At 35.2% G+C, this 18480-nt stretch overlaps 1 protein-coding gene across 3 annotated transcripts in view; it reads right to left on the reverse strand.

The window, feature by feature from the left end:
* Nucleotides 1-15496: 15496 nt before the first annotated feature.
* The window catches only part of LOC126367916 (G-protein coupled receptor dmsr-1-like), a 92490-nt gene continuing 89506 nt past the window's right edge, over nucleotides 15497-18480 (reverse strand). For all 3 annotated transcript variants that reach the window (XM_050011719.1, XM_050011720.1, XM_050011718.1), the window contains exons 5-6: nucleotides 17586-17658; nucleotides 15497-16351 (exon numbers count right to left, since the gene is read on the reverse strand). In XM_050011719.1, coding sequence (XP_049867676.1) covers nucleotides 17622-17658 — 37 coding nt within the window. In that variant the 3' untranslated portion in view covers nucleotides 15497-16351; nucleotides 17586-17621. The remainder of the gene's footprint in view (nucleotides 16352-17585; nucleotides 17659-18480) is intronic.

Raw genomic sequence — 18480 nt, forward strand, 5'->3', positions numbered from 1 at the left:
TTAAGTTTACGCGGTTATTATCATAATTAAAGCACATAATAACGGGTTCTTACCGCGTTTAAATGGGGATATGAGACTCCCGATATTTCGACACGGTATCAAAAACATAAACAAGCGGCAGAGAAAGAGGGTAGACAGATATGTCTGCCCGTAGAAAATTATGGATCTACCTACTCCACTCCAATCTCATCAGTCATCCCGTGATCATGGCACTTGCAACAGTGTCGAAATATCGGGAGTCTCATATCCCCATTTAAACGCGGTAAGAACCCGTTATTATGTGCTTTAATTACATATTAGTAACCGTGACCGTACGTGTATTCAACCTTGAAAAGTTCTAATGGTACATTAATCACCAAAGAAAAGAAACGCAAATACACAAACAAGTAGGTAAAAACAGATGAAAGAAAATTCGCTGCTGTAGGTACGTACAAATAAATAACTTACAAATTCGTTTCATGCTCACGTATCTAATATCTACCTATTGAATTAAAATAGTTAGAGGTAAATAAAATAACTGGAGAACGTTCACGAATATTAGGTACATCCCCAAGCGTAAGTACCTAGTTTACCAATGGACAAAAAGAAAACTGAAATGTACATTATCATAGTGCTCTTTTTTGGTTTTGGTTGTCCTCGAAGGGCAAGGCAAAGGGAACTATCAAAGTTTTATGAAGAGGAGTATGAATTAAACAAGTGTTGAGCACAGACTGCTGACCTCTCTTTATTATGCCAGTACCTTCACACCACAATATCAAACTACATCTACCCACAACCCCCTTATTATTAAAATTGTAAACATTACCTAATTAAATATTCAAATAAAAGTATACATAACATTTAAATAACTCTTTCCGACTTGCAGCGCAAGATGGATGAGAGTAGTAAACAATTATTAAATTTTATAGCAAATTAAATATTAACATTAATAATTCTTGGTAATTATTCTATTACAGAATAATAAGAAAAATGCAATTTAAATTTTTATATGAGTATATAATAAAAGATACAACCCTACCCCTCCTGTTTTTTTTTTTTTTTTTTTTTTTTTTTTTTACGTATTTGTATTTATTATTATTATTTACATGCTTTCTCTCTACCCCGGGCCCATGATATTATTTATTCTAAATATTTCATAGGAAAATAGTTTGATTATTTATTAATTTATATAATTACATCTTTAAATTGTAACACATATTATAATATATATTTTTTTTTTATACAACATTGATTATTAAACTTGCAAAATTATTATATATATTTTTTTTTTTTTTTTATTATATATCTATTCTATTAGTGTTTCTTATGACACACTTGCTTGTTTTGTTGGTCGGGCTGGCTACGGCGCGGTCGCAGGTTGCGGAAATCCCCACCGATCAGGAGGTCGTACTATCCTGCCGTAACGAGTGCGATAATTAGTTTCATTGTTTGTGATAACAAGTGGACTCGTATTAACGGAGCTAGACGGTGTTTCCATGATGGATGAAGTATTGTCGTTGTCGGTAAGCGCAATGTCATCATATTGTATACTCCATTGTGAATCCTTTCGCAATGGGGAATCGATTATTAACTGTCTTCGGTTTCGCCTCAACACCCTGCCGTTCGACATCAGAATTAGATACGATCGTAAACCTGCTAAATCTTTAATTGTACCTGGAACCCAGTTTTTATCAATCCTTACTTTCACTTTTTGCCCTACTTGTAATTTTTTCAAACATTTGGCTTGTTTGTCGTAATGCATTTTTTGTTTTAATTGCCGAGTTTTTATTTTTTCTATGCAGTTTTCTTGTATTTTTGGTAAAAGTAGGGCTGGGTTACAAGGAATCACACTACGAAGTTTGCGGTTATACAATAACTCCGCTGGCGACGGTATTGTGTTTGAAATAGGTGTGTTATGATACTCCAATAACCCTAAATTAAAGTCTGAGTTGTCATAAGCAGTTTTTTTCATAATATTTTTTACTGTTTGAACTGACCTCTCCACTTGTCCGTTTGATTGTGGGTATCTGGGCGATGAAGTTATGTGTTCGAATTTCCATGTTTTTGTAAATTCATTAAATAAATTTGAAGAAAATTCTGGTCCGTTATCTGTCATAACATGTTCTGGAATTCCGTGTCTTCTAAAGATTAATTTTAATTTTTGAATTACATGTTCTGTTCTCAAACAGGTCAACTTTTCAACCTCAATGAATTTACTATAATAGTCCACCGCAATAACGTAAGACTGATTGCCCATATGGAAGACATCGATACCTACTTTAGACCACTGTCTATCAGGAATCTCATGGCAAATAAGCGATTCTTTGCAGTTTTGTTTTTTATACGTTAGACATGCTTGACAATGTGACATATAATCTTGCAACTGTGAGTTCATATTTGGCCAATACATTATTTCTCTTGCACGTAATTTACATTTTTCTATACCCATGTGGCTGGAATGTATCTTCTTTATCATATCATAGCGTAAACTTCTTGGAATAACAATTCTATTTCCTCTCCAAACAATATCAAAATATACCGTTAACTCGTCTTTACAATCCCAATAACTTCGAAGATTATGGTCTAATTTATTTTTGTCACTAGGCCATCCACGTTTAATTTGTTTTATTAAGTTTTGAAGTTCACTGTCTTCCTTTGTTTGTTTTTGCACCGTTAATAAATGCGTATCTGTCAGAGTATTACTTGCTGTGATGACGCATACTTGTGCCTGCGTGTGTTGGTGTTCCCGCGCCGAGGCGGTGGCGGCGAGTGCGCACTCCGGTACAGGTGCCCGTGATAACGTGTCCGCTACATATAGATACTTACCTGGTTTATAAACTAGTTTGAATGTAAAAGGTTGCAGTCGCATCAACATTCTTTGCAATCGAGCGGGAGCGTTACATAACGGTTTGTTTATGATACTTACTAGAGGCTTATGATCTGTCTCAATTGTTATGTCTGTGCGGCCGTAAATATATGTATAGAATCTTTCACAAGCAAAGACACACGCATACAATTCTTTTTCTATTTGCGCGTATGACTGTTCTGTTTTGGTGAGTGATTTGGAAGCATAACATACGGGTAAATTATTTTGCATTAAACATGCCCCCAGGCCGTGTTTACTTGCGTCGACTGAAATGACGACTGGCTGTTCTAAGTTATAGTATTGCAAAACAGGTGGGCTTGTTAGACAGTTCTTAATTTCTTTAAAACAATGATCATGCTTTTCATTCCAGTGCCATGCTGTGTCTTTTTTTAATAAGTCTCGTAAAACTGTTGTTTTCTCCGATAATTTTGGAATAAAATTATTCACATATGTTACCAGGCCCAAAAATCTTTCTAAATCCTTTACATTCTTCGGTGTTTGCATTATTTTTATGGCTACGGTATGTGAATCATCTGGACTTATTCCATTCCCGCTTATTTTATGACCCAAGTATTTTATTTCAGTTAGGCCTATTTTGCATTTCTGCCTATTTAATTTTATATTAATGTCTTGACACCTCTGTAAAACTTGTCGAAGACGTGTATCGTGAATTTCTTGTGTTGGTCCATAGACCAATAAATCATCCACGAAAAGGACAACTCCTTCTATATCATCAAAATGTCCATATAATCGTTTATGGAATATTTCTGATGCTGAGCATATGCCGTAGGGCATGCGCAGGAATTTGTATCTCCCAAAAACCGTGTTAAATGTACATAAATCTGTACTATCAGCATGTAATTTTATTTGCCAGAAACCCTGTTTAGCATCAAGGGTGCTAAAATATTTTGCGCCTAATAAATTCGCCGTTATCTCCTCGAATGTGGGAAGTTTATAGTGCTCCCTTCTAATCGCCCTGTTAAGGTCACATGGATCTAAGCAAATCCGTAATTCTCCGTTAGGTTTTACGACGGTGGTCATACTGTTGACCCAATCTGTAGGCCCTTCTACCTTTGCTATAATACCTTCTTGTTCCATTTCGGTTAATTTTGTTTTAATTCTATCCCTCAGTGCTATAGGTAATTTTCTAGGTGAGTGAACCACTGGGTATGCTCCATCCTTTAATTGTATTTTATACTCTCCCGGTAGGCAACCCATGCCTACGAAAACGTCTGGAAACTCGTCTAATATCGTTTTAGATTCGGTGGTACAACGTGCTTTTAATTTCATTATTCTTTTTATCACTCTTAACTCCTCACACGCTTCCCTGCCTAATATGGGCGGCGAATTAACGTCAGCAATGATAAATTTCAAAAAATACGTATTTTGCCTGTAGATTATTTTTAAGTGACATTTACCTACAACGACAATACTGTCCCCAGCATATCCTGATAATTTAGTTCCCGTACTCGTTAACTCTGTTTCTTTTATTTGTAAACTTTCTAAATATTTTTTCGGCAAAACATTAACGTCAGCTCCGGTATCCAACTTAAAACTGATTAATTTATTGCCTATCATCAATTCTACTGTCCAATCACTTTTTAAACTGTTATTTATTGTATTTACCTGATCGGTGGAGTCTTCCTGCACTGCATACACACGCTGCCCCGACCTGCACGTTCTAGCGTAATGATTCATCTTATTACATTTGTTACACCGAACACCGTAAGCTGGACAATTCATTCTTCTGTGCACTTGTCCACAATTACCACACACATTATTTATATTATTACCGCGATTGTACATTCCTGTATTATTATTCTTGCTTGCTTGTGGCTGCACATTAAATACATTCGGGGTTTGGACAAATTCACTTCGCGACCGTTCACCTCCTTTGTTAAACGCGTTGCGCGGCGGTGTACCTGCCGGCCGCTGCGAGTACCTACGGTTAACTACGTAAACATCCAAGTTATTTGACGAGTTTTGATTCGTGTTATTTGTTGTAATTTGATTGATATGGTGTTCTTCATGTTCTGCTTTTATGTTTAGCGCCTGAACTCTCGACATCTCCGCAAGTCTACTGATATCTATGGCTTTTTCAAGAGTAATTTTCGGTTCCCTCAATAAGCGCTCTGATAAACCTATATCTCGTACACCACAAATAAATCTGCTACATACAAGTCCGTCTCGCAGGTCTTTGAACTCACACCTGGCTGCTATCTTGTTTAACTCAAAAACATATTGTTCGGCCGACTCCAATTCCTTTTGATTTCTCTTAAAAAATCGATGACGCTCCACAGCAAGGTTTTTTTTTCGGTATAAAAAAATCATCAAATTTAGCCAACAACTCATCTATATTTTTTATTTCAGTAGTGGTACTTGTAGTGAATTGCTCATATATCTCGCGACATTTATCCCCGATTATGTGTAGCAAGATGTTTATCTGAACTTTTTTGTCTTTTTTCGTTAATTCACAGGCTTCATAATAAATTCTAAACGATTTCTTCCACTTTTCCCAATCAGAACTTAAATTTCCTGACGTCACGTTAGCCAGATTGTTCTCGAAGTTAAAGGGTGGCGGTGGTTGCAACATAGACTCCATTGTTTGTATGTTTTCCCTTGAATCTTCGAAGTTGTCACTTAAATCACTATCTTCAGATGTTATAGAACTCATTAATAGCTTGTTCCAAGTTCTTTAGACTGCGCCATATCAAAGTTTTATGAAGAGGAGTATGAATTAAACAAGTGTTGAGCACAGACTGCTGACCTCTCTTTATTATGCCAGTACCTTCACACCACAATATCAAACTACATCTACCCACAGGAACTATGCCCATACAGCCATGTCTTATGTATTTCTTTTCTTAATGATGATTGATGGAAGGTGATGACGATGAATGATTAAATTTAAGCCCCCACCCTCGGAGCAGACTCCTACTCTGAACCCCAAACGAATTAATCGGCTTGTTGGCACGAAGCGAAAATAGATAGGTAGATACACTTTGTTTATTTAATATTCGGATTTAATAATACTATCGCGAATGTTTTCCGAATAACTTAATGCGAGCAACAAAACACCACTTCGTATTAATTATTTAGATTATTCAATGAAGAAAGCAACCGTCCTGTTCCCATTCCTGCCAAAAAGTCTTATCATAGAGCAACACGGACTTCTACATTTTGTAACTTATACTGTGGCATTTATTTTAGGGTATTTGACAGGGTCAATGGTAAATTATAAAATGTTACTCTAGAAATACTTAAAAGCCAGTCTAAAATGACCAAAAATCAATTTCATTTTAGTTTTCGACTTGTTTTTGCATGTTATTTATGAATTAAGTAACAATGAGTACGACGTTGGCCGTTTTTATTATTGACGTCACAGGACAGTATTTTAATAAAAAATTCAAAGAAAATTTTCGTTTTGACGTTCCGTATAAAATATCTCATGTGACTAGATTGTTAAGTAGCCTAATGTAAATTACTTAGTAACAAAAAAAAAAACTGATGTCGCACGGGTTTACATTTTTTTGCCCGCAGACATTTCATTAGCCAGATGGTAGGGCAATGTCCTACAATTTTATTACGTTAGACTAGTTCGGTTTTGAATTTAAATATTTTTATTAAATTATAAAAAACATTTATAAAATTCTGAACCGGAATATTCTTTATTATTCTACGTTAAAAATATATATAAAAATACATTTATCGTCAAAATCAAACTCGTATCTAATATTTTCCAGATCACAAGTATAACATAACATTATGTTTGATATTTTCCAGATCAATAACTTATGTTCACGCTAATATTTTTCGAACAGCCTGTAACAAACGGCTTTTTATTTTAACGGCCTTCGTGGTACAGTGGTTGAGCGTTGGACTCACGATCCGGAGGCTCCGGGTTCGAATCCCGGTGGGGACACATCACAAAAATCACTTTGTGATCCCTAGTTTGGTTAGGATATTACAGGCTGACCACCTAATTGTCCGAAAGTAAGATGATCCGTGCTTCGGAAGGCACGTTAAGCCGTTGGTCCTGGTTACTACTTACTCTGATATTAGTATGTAGTCGTTACATGAGGCATGTTAGGGTTGATGAGGTTGGTATTTCACCTCACAATCCACACGATAAGAAGACTTTTCGAAGTGGTAGGCAACAGCGTCTCTACGTACATGTCCGAACTGAAGTATATTTAATAGAGTATTGATACAGCCTCGAGGGTGAGACAGACGGGTAGTTTATCATGTCGTCAGTACGTCGGTTTCGCCCTTGAGTGTGACATGTTGTGTATTGGGCAAAAAGTGGAATAATCACACTCTCCACGCGCATTCTTCTTGTAGATTGGAGAATTTTCGAGAAAAAACTGGTGTAAAAAATAATTTTATCTGGTATTTTTATCATATCCATCTTAGAACGTCGTAACAAGTGATAGCTGGCTTCTGATTCCTTGTGGCTTTAACCACCTCATTCGGGATTACGGTCGTCATTTATTTATGTAAGTAATATGAATTTTCAAATAGTTTTCCAGACGTGATATACATACAAATAATGAGACGGTCGCCTTAATGAAATGCAAAATTTTAGCAATTAAACAATATTTTTCTTTAAATCTATGAGTTTGTTGCAAACTTTACGTGAAGTAGTAAAACTTTGGGACCTACGACTAAAGTGATAAATATATGTTAAGAACATACATTATTGACACACCCTCACACCACCCCCTACACGCCCTATCTATGGAGTATTGAAGGCGATTACTCCACCGACAAGAGCGCAGCTCTTAAATAAAGAGAGAGAGACATTTATTGAAAAATTATGTCTCTGCGAAAACCTACTTCTGAACGTGAATTCTGCGACATTTCATGAAAGTACGATTTCGCGGAAACATGAGATTCAGTCACTGTCGCGAAATTATATACTGTAATGTAAAGTACGATCCACACATTGTGTGACACCCTCTACCACGCGAAATTACCCCCCGAAACCACTCAAATTTCGCAGAAATGCGGATTACTCGATCTTGCGGTAACAGACACATATTTAAAGTCACGCTCTTAATTCTGTCTTATAGATATTTGAATTTAAAAGGCATCTGGATCTTACCACCATTCAAAGTTGTTGTAAAGTTCTCATCAGTAGTACAACTCGCTCTCCAACTCGCCCTGAAATAAACTTATTTTCACGTAAAGCACAGTTCTAATTCTATGTTTGGGTCGATGCGATTAGGCCACATTGAAGCAATTCATCTAAAAAGGAATAACCCCCTGATTTTAAACGGTTTTATTTTTCTTAATTAGAAATCTAGTAGGTACAGAAAAAGTAATGTATTAACAGGCACAGGCGTAGCAAGGATTGGTTATTATTATTAGCTTGATTCACGCAAAAAACTACCCTTTCATCTTCAATAAATGTTCAGTGCTCGGGATGGATTGAGGCTTCTCCCGAAAAGTTTTTGTCGTTCTTATGAGTTGATTTTTCTATTCGTTTGTGTCTGACAACTCATCGTAGCCTAGATAGATCTGAACTTGAGTCTAGACCCACTTGACACGAAAAAACGTGACCAACTTGATAGATAGAAAATCCCGTTTGATGATTTTGCATTGTGGGGACCAGACAGCAGACTCATAGTCTTAATCCCTAAAGGGGGAGGGAAAACTTACAACAAGTCATCGGAGGGCTTTTGCTACTAAACATGGTCACCAGATAATAACTCTTGCTACTTGCTACACTTGGTACTGAAGCATACCCAGGATAGTTCATACCGTGTGCTCAACACGTGATACTAATTAGTGCGGGGAGGAGAGTTACCCTTCTATACGTGGTATTATTCTTTATTTTGTGTCTGAAATCATGAAATTCATGTGATGATCTCGTATGGTGGCAGTTCACCAACCTATCAGATATTCCAAAATGTTGAAGAGAAAGGTTTTTCGATGGAAACGAGGGGCGTCATGGTGTACTATTTTTTTAAATATTTCTTTCTTTCTCTACACAATCTCATAACAGGCCACATCGAAGCAATTCATCTAAGACAGCAATATTGCAATTTGACATTTGCGCATATAAAATTAAATGCGCAATGCAAACAAATGTCAAATAGCAATATTGCTATCTTAGATGAATTGCTTCGATGTGGCCATTTTTAACCCTCCAGAATTGGAGACTTCTGTACTGGGCTGAGGGTAAATCATAACATAGAATGGCTTTAGCAACTAATCTCGAAGTAAAAGGGATCTACTTAATTAAATTAGATTTTGGGATAAGAAGACTATTACTCTAAGGAGCTCTTTTGATGGCGTAACCTAATCCAACTGTCTTTGGGATCTTAAAAGATCTATTGTGTGTAATGCCTTTTCTTCATTGACATACGTAAGAAAAAAGGTACATTTGCTTTAGAAATTAATTGGATTGATTGTAGATGGTATTTGTTTCAAGAAAGAGTCCAAATATGCTGAGTCACTTTATAGAAAATTGACACTGTAGTTAACTACAAAAGGTCATAATCAACCACTCATATAAGACTTTAAGTCTATACAGTATCAGTACAGCCAGCTACAGTCAGCTACACAGCTAGCTGTACAATGCCAGTAGTGTTCAGTACTGTATTGTATGTTACTGTGATACCTAATTATACTATATTGTAATACACACATGCAGACAAATTTGCTGTTCCAGAATTGCCTTGTCAAGCTACGAAAAAAAAAAGCATCTCTTCGCTACATTATCAATGTCATAAACAGCCTATATACGTCCCACTTCTGGGCACAGGCTTCCCCTCAATCGACCGGAGGGGGTATGGAGCATATTCCACCACGCTGCTCCACTGCCGGGAGCCGGGACTAGCGGCTTAACGTGCCCTCCAAAGCACGGAATCATCTTACTTTTTCAGACAAGCAGGTGATTCGAGCCTGAAAAGTTCTCGGACCTCCAGATCGTGAGCCTAGCGCTCTAACCACTAGACCACGGAGGCTGTCAAGTAATTTGTAATTTTATATCTTTATTTATTACTAAATATTTTTTTTATGTCTGTAGCAGTGGAATTAGGTTAAATAATATTAGAAGACATTAAAACTTAAGAAGATAAGCTTCTTTTAACTATAATACTTTATTGTAAAATTTAGGGATTAGCTGCTTGCTTGTAAATCTTTTTACTTAACAAACTATAAATAGGTACCTTATTAATGATCTATGAGAATATTTATAAAAAGGCAACTTTTTGTGGATTAACGTACCCAATATTATTTTTTACATTTTAAATTATCACAACTCCTTATTTTTTATTTAGGAGCCTGTAGTTGTTTTTTTGTGGATATAATTATCAATTCAATAATATTATTTATCATGGCTACGTTAAAAAAATAAAAGTAGAAACATAATAACATAGCACAATAGGTTAATAGGCAATATTTTCCAGGTGACCATTATGTCCCTCGTATCATCCCGTTTTTCACAGGGTCCGCTTACCCAACCTGAAGATTTGACAGTTCTGCACACAAGCTACTTACCTGTCTGACCTTCCAACCCGCGAAGCGAAATCCAGCCCAATACAGGTTAGATCACATACTTCTGAAAATGCATTTCTCGGCGAATGTGGGTTTCCTCACGATGTTTGTCTTCACCGCAGAGCACGTGATAATCATTTATGATCCAAACATGTATTCGAAAACAAATTCTACAATCATTGGTTTAGGTCTGTGCTGGATTCGAACCTGCAACATGAATGTGAGAGGCAAGCGTTCTGCCAATATTTTTCAGGCAACCGTAAAGTAGAATTTGTAAAATGTAACAGTCTTAACCTCCAAAAAATGAATAGATAGTTAACTATCAAGTGTTTATATTCACACTACTACTTATCTGTCAATCTGTAATGGAGAATCATAAATCATAGAGGTATACGTACATAGTTAAACTAAATTTAGATTGTCATGTTTGTTGTTCAAGCACTCGTGTGATTAATCACAAATTACTTTTTGTTAGTGTTAGTGAACTAATTTCCAGTTTTGGGACGTGAAATTTATTACAATGGAATATAAATGCTAATGAAAAGGGTGCGCTTTGTTAGAATTCGTTGCAAGTCATTGCTACACAAAGCTTAACACTGAATTTGCTTCTTTGGTTTAGTCTTAGAGAAATTACAGACGGGAGTTGCCTTACACTTTTTTTTGACATGACTTATTGTAGATTTATCGCAAATGGCATTAACTACTTGGCCGGAGAAACTAGTTAGCCGGAATTGCCTTTACTCACTGCTGCACTATCTATCTACTCAGCCTGTGTCCACCCACTGCTGGTTATAGGCCTCCTCTCTTTCACGCCATCCTTTCCGGTCTTGTACAAGTCTCATCTATTGCTTTCCGGCGTACCTCACAATGTCATCCGACCACCGAACTGGTGGTCTGCCTCGATATTGCATACCATCCTTTGGCCACCAATCAGTAATAGCCTTAGTCCGTCTGTTGTCTTCCCGTCTTGCCAAATGTCCGCCCATCTCCACTTAAGCCTAGCGATTTGTTTACCTACATCTTCGACTTTAGTGCGTTGTCGAATTTCTACGTTTGGTATACGATCACACTGCCGCACATTCATTAGATAAAATCAACGTCTCTGTAAATGCATATCGAAACAAAACACAAACCTATCTACCGACATCGCTTACCACGAATGTTTAGTGACTTTGTCTAATGAGTAAGAGGATTCCGTTAACCTATAAGGCTGATTTTATTTCAGCTTACAACGGTTCGATGGCAGTCGTGTTTGAGAATCTTTTTAGTTATTTTTGTTAAAATGTACCTTTTTACACTAACAACATACCTAATGACCCAGTTCCATTATACGTAATGTAGGGCAAAATTACAGTCAATCGCACCTCCAACAATGGCGGAAGGGTGACTTCAATGCCATTGACAAAAAAACATAATATTGTCAACACAATGAAATTCAACGGAAATTAATACATTAGACAGGTACCACGAAGCCTGTCGTATCGCAACGCTAATGAATGAGGGCGTGTTATGAAACATTTGGTAATCGTGCCCTTTTTAAAACATTCACCATATAGTCCGGGTGGACGGTATATTAGCGTAGGTACCCATCTAGTACCCATGGTATAACAAATCAAGATATCATTTCAAGGTCAGGCGCGCCGACGTCATCTTACCCTCCATTGCCATTTTGTAAATAATAAATTACCCATAACTAATGTTTTTAATTTACTTTGCGAGGCAATTTTGAACTTTTATTAAAATATTTACTTACAGTTTTAATGTTTTCTGTATAATTATGTTTCACTGAAGTATTAAAGATAGGCTACATTCTACATAACGACGGGGAAGAAGCAAATACTCCTATCTTACACAGACCTAACTTTACAGGAGGAGGAAAAAACTGAATAACTTTTTTGTTAATAATTATAGCGTGACGTCATGTTCTGAAGGTAGTTTTGTTATTTCAAGAGACATTTTTTTAAACTAATATTAATTTTGTATATATAGAGGAATTAAAGTTAATGTAAGTTAGAGCCTATTGGTTTCTGTGTTGGGTCGAAAGTTTTGACGTTAGACGGTTTTTCCACTTGCAATTAATCCTTCAAATTCCTATTGTTTGACTTATTTCTCTTTGTAAACTATTCACTGTAGCTTCAAAAACCTATTAATAATTAAAAAAACAATAACTATAAAACTAACGTAAATTATACATGATTTTGTAAGATAGGATGTATTGCTTTGAATAAATTTCAAATTATGTTCAAGTTAGGAGATATTATAAAGCAATGCCGCAACATTTAACTAGTAAATATTTAACTTTAAACTATTATAAAGCATGCAATATAATAACAAATAATCGTATGTTTTAAAAAAATACTAAAACGACAGCTTTTTTAAAGAAAGTGCTACGCTTAGCATTTTTAATGAAAATAAACTTTGATCTTAAACAAGGTTAAACAAATTATTTATTGATCATGATAAAGTAGGCACCTTCGTTTTTTAATTGGCATTTAAAAAAAATATCGATATAGTACGAATTATATATTTGTTAAGTCAATAAAATCAACTGAGATCAACGAGTAGGTACTTATTAAAATCATTATCCCCGGTCAATAAAGGGGTTGTAGAGTATGTGGGAGGAATCCTATGATTTTTCTTCAGGAATGTGTTCCGGAACACATTCCTGAATGTGTCCTTATTTATGGAGTTAACATAGTAAAAATTCCCACGTTTACATGGTGTCATTTCCGTAACTTAATGTTTACCAAACCATACAAAAATATAAAATATCGATATTTTTGTATGGTATATTGGTCGTTCGACTTACTTCTCACTTTTTATTCTAAATCTCTCTCCAAAATTAAAACTGTGGGAATTTTTTTGACAAAAAGATAATTATAAATAACCCAGTTATCCAATATCAAATAATTAACTTGTCAAACAATTTTTATTAATAACTGTCTTTAAAAAAATGTTTTGTGTTGCGGAATGGGTGTAGGTCAGAGATACCAATTTTGAGTTTTTCGCTGATATCTCAAAAACGATGCGTCCTAGAGAAAATAACTTTTATATTAATTTAAAGAACATTAAATTGTCTACAAATTTAATATAATATTTTTTTGATATTTCGCCCGTTTTCGAGCTACACGCTTAGGAAAAAAATAATTTAATATTGAAAAGTGTCAGTGATCGAATCACCCCATAAAGTAGATCTTGGGTCCATCATCTCTTATTTTTGAAACAAAGACACATTCGTGCCATGCCCATTGCCCATCATCATCCATCAACCTCCATCATCTTCCATTAAATAAAAAGACTCATGCTTGATTCTGGAGATAGGAGCTATTATCGATTAAAACATGAGATAGGAGTTATTTATTTCTGTAGAAAGGAGATATTTTTATAAAAAATATTGCAACATATAAAATCTTTATTTTAAGAGCTATTTCTATTCATCGAAAATCACCCTAAAAGTAGGAAATATTCAACGGAGATCTTGCCAGCCAACGTAAAATTAAATTTCGCAACGAACTACATCAAAAAGTCGATTTGCCTAAAAATGTAAGATAGGAGTATTTGCTTCTTCCCCGTCGATAAGCTATCTTCGGGCGCATCAGCATCGTGCCCACTAGAAGTCGAAGTGGTCGCCATGGCCGAAATCGGTCGGACATCATCATCATCATATTATGTTTCAAGTGATAGTAATTAGGTAAGTACGTTAGTCAGTAATTCGATTAATTTTCAATAATAAAATTTAAGTCGTTGGAATGATGATACCAATTTAATGGTAACATTCATGTAACACTTACCTCATCAAACGGCTAGCAATGGCGGCTTTTCATGGGATTGAGCATACCTTGTTTTACTTTACCATGACGGTACCTTTAACCTATAAGAAAACGATGAAAATATGAACGTTCCCTACGAAGTCAAAGAGATGAAATAAGAACTTGAAATTGTCTATGTCTTGCGAAAACAATTTACTGAAGACAAAGAAAACAAATTCAAGAAATAATACACGAAGAAAAATTTCATTTGACCAGGCTGTATGGCTATGTCCCTTTGCCTGCTCCTTCTCGGGGCAAAATTAAACAAAAAAAAATTCTATGTCTTGTCTAAAATCACATCAACAGCCGTTGCACGAGTTACACTCGCGCGCAGTACCTACATATGAAAAAAGTATGGGTATATTATCAAACTTCTGACTACCCCAATTAGGATATTGTCGTGAGCTTATGTTATCACGTTGAATGACGTTGAAGATTGATGTTATTTAACATTATTATTGAATAAGTACCGGAAAGGCAATAGTCGCTTTATGAGCTTCTGTTATGCAAGTTTCTTGTGTAGGAGTTCATTAAGTTCCCCTCACGTTTCCAGGCTCTTTGTTTAATAACATTGCAAGGAAACTTAATAACAGTCTGGTTATTATGCGCATCGAGCGCAAACAAATTAATTATTCAATAAAAGGTCTAACCGTCTTCGTCCAGTGGCGGAAATCGGGAGTAAATTATTAAACCTTAGCGGGAGTATATAATTCTTCTTCTTCTATCGTGTGGGTCGTGAGGTGGATTACCAACCTCATCAACCCTACGCTTCTACCTTCTACCTACAATGCATATACAAACTCGAATATTCCAAACGTCCGGTCCCCTCATCGCTTCAGAACAGCTTCTATGTCTAGAGAACATTATTGTTATTTAGGTGTATGTAGGCTATAGCTTGAAGTAAAAAAATAGTTTTCATAGTTCCTATTCAAAATAAGTAGTACAACATATTTACTTACTTATAGGTCATAAAAAACACCATAACACAGATATTCGGTTACAAAACCGCCTGGTGCATCACAAAAGACAGTGTGCTTGACGTAGGTATGTAGATAAAATGACTGACAAACAATAGACGCTTCGCGTTCAGCAGCTGACAACCGCAATTTTGCGTTGATAAACTGTACAAAAATACTTAACTGTAACGTGAAAAAATATTCTGGGAAAAATCATGTGGTAAATACCATTTTACATAATATTCATTTGAATTTTAAAACTTCTAATACCTTTGAGGAAAAAACCCAGCAATCAATCTCAGTTACATAAAACCAAGACCGATCATCGTAGACTTATACCGTCACATTTTTCCTAAAAAAAGAACGAAATGAAACTACATATATTAAAAAGGAAATGGCGTTTTATTTATTGAAAATGAATTCGTGCAAAAAGATACGTGAACACTTATTATGTACGATTTATTTAGTAAAGAAACATCAGAAAAATGATAGTTTTAATAAGCTCTATGCCCATTTTAGGCATTCATATATTTATATTTACAAACTTAGAATATAACTAAGGTACTTGGTATGGTTTTTGTAAAATGGGCATACAGCTTTACTTTGTAAAAAGTTACTTAGATTAGGTACGATAAAAAAATATTTTAAGTTTATAAATCCTTCTCATACTTCAATATAATTAAATCATAGTAGTTAGGTACTACAACAATGTGGGACACTTACTTGGACACAATATAGGTAAACTAGTATTTTGACTTAGTAACACATTATACTTAAAATCTTTAGTCGAAACATACACACGCATTTTTCTATTTGATAGATAAATGCAAAATTCAAATTATCTATTTTGTAAATTCGATCAGTATTGAATTATTTGTTGTTTGAAATTTACAATCATTCTTTGGACCCTAGACGTAAATTAACAATCCTAAAATATTGATTACTTACCTTACAATAATCATACTATAATCATAGGTAATAAATGAGGTGTTTATACATCTAATATACTTATAATTCGATTCTAGTTTTTGCGTCATGGCTCAAAAGACGCAAAGACTAGCATAGACTGGATTACTCTACAAATTATTTGTTTTAAATAATACAAACATAACTTATAAATATATACACATTTATATTCTTGATAACATTTAGCCACTATGGGTTTAGGTCGTAATATGACTACTATTTACAAATACTCAAAACTACTATCTACTCGTCGATTTAGAGAGCGAAATAATCTGAAAAGAAAAAGAAACATTTATTAATAAAAATAAATATGTAGGTCTATTTGAGTGTAATAACATAACATAAATAGCCTATATACGTCCCACTGCTGGACACAGGCCTCCCCTCAATCGGAGGGGGTATGGAGCATACTCCACCATGCTGCTCCACTGCGGGTTGGTGGAGGTGTTTTTACGGCTAATAGCCAGGACCAACGGCTTAACGTGCCCTCCGAAGCACGGAATCATCTTACTTTTTCGGACAATCAGGTGATTCAAGCCTTGAGTGTAATAACATTTTAATATCATTGAATAATTAAAATGTAAAAATAGTAAGTAGGATAAAGTATTATCCAACATTACTATTTCTTTTTATTCACCCTTTAAAATTGTACTTTATAGGTAAAGCTTTAAATACTAAAATTATAATGTTTTCTCAGTGATATACTTTCTGTATTATTAACTCCTATAACTCATACAACTACATGTAAACAAAACATTGGAATGATAGATTCGTTTACAGCCCTAATTTTAAATAAACAACATAAACGTGTACTAATTAAGAAAGTTTGGCTTTATCGGCTACAAAAGGGAGCTAGTAAATGTTATCAGCGGATAATTATTGTTTATCTTGCTTATATAATACGATTATGATTACAGTTCTAACTAAATATACGTGCGTAACAACGTCACGTTTCGTTTTAACACTTTCAACGGATCTATACGTGACAAGGAATAATTCAAAATAAGATCTTGTTCAGAAGTGGTCCTGAATGGCATAAATCTTCAATAGAAACCATCTGCTAGTCTCCGACTTGATAAAACGAGGACTCTTTATAAGTATTTTTTGTCGGGACTTCGGGACTATTGTGACCGAGATTAAAAAATATACTTACAAAGGAATAAAATACTGTTCCTATTTATATCGTGATATTTCTGTAAAGACTTTGTTAAGAAGGTCCGCTGGTATTCAAGCCACAAACTAACGACATCAGTACTTATATAATACGTTAATTATGTAAGTATTTAGAGTTTTATTTTTTAACATCATGTATCAAAGTTGAGGTTCGTTGTACTTATTCAAGTATAAAAGTGTATTTAGATGTCTTCATTATAAAGTTGACGAGCAGAATAACAATAACAAACCCGATTAAACTTATGAATTTCTCTGAGCGTGACTCGTTACGGTTTCGTATCATGTCTCAACATCTACGCGTATTCATTTGCATACAAAACTGAACTTATTTACCTTAAATTTATATAATACTCTCTTCTACCACCCTGATCAGGGCGGGGATCTGTCGCTATAGCGGCCCGGTGACCTGTGGACGACAGAAATGATTAGTCATGACGAAGGTAGCATGTGACAAATGGACAGTATCTGGACACCACTAAGTCGGCCTCGACCCCAAAACCACAAATTTACTCCCCACTTAATGGTAATTTGCAAAAACCACAACGAGGCATAATTTAATCTTTCTTTGCTTTCAAAAACCGCAATAAGGTGAAATTAAATCAAAATTTCTTTTTTCGTGACCCTAATCTGTTTGAGCGTTATTAAAGCCAGTGCCTAGTCAATTTAAAGCAACTTTATTCACCTTTTCATAAACTTTTTATTGCATCACTTTCACAAATTAATCTGTCTGTAGACGCAAAAGTTATTCCATTTGCTTTGATATTCTTCGTACGATAGAGTTCTTTTGAGCTAACTTTGCAATGGGGACTTTGTTTAGGCGAGTTATAGAACTACAGACGTATGTAAGGAAACGTTGAAGCGAATTTATTGCAACTTGTCATTTGATGCGGTATTATCGTCCTCCGTTCGGTGTTGGTAAAAGGATTTGTCGAGTATACTTAAAGTGTTGATGCGTAACATCTAGCGTCGAAAAGGATTACGAAATCAAGATTGCACGGGGATTAAGAGGCAAATACCAAGAATTCTAACCAAAATTAAAGGGTGTGCATTAACTACAAAACAATTAAAAATTGCTGTAACTCTGCTAAATCACCTTCCGCTCAAAGGGAAGAGGTATTTACTCTGATGGGTAGTAAAAGCTCAATGTAACGTTATTTTTAGAGGAAAGAGGGATTTGGAAAATGAAGCTGAAGGATGTTTTTTATTCGTTGGTAGCAACGTGGATTTG

Source organism: Pectinophora gossypiella, chromosome 6 (genome assembly GCF_024362695.1).
Source record: "Pectinophora gossypiella chromosome 6, ilPecGoss1.1, whole genome shotgun sequence".
Lineage (NCBI taxonomy): Eukaryota > Metazoa > Arthropoda > Insecta > Lepidoptera > Gelechiidae > Pectinophora > Pectinophora gossypiella.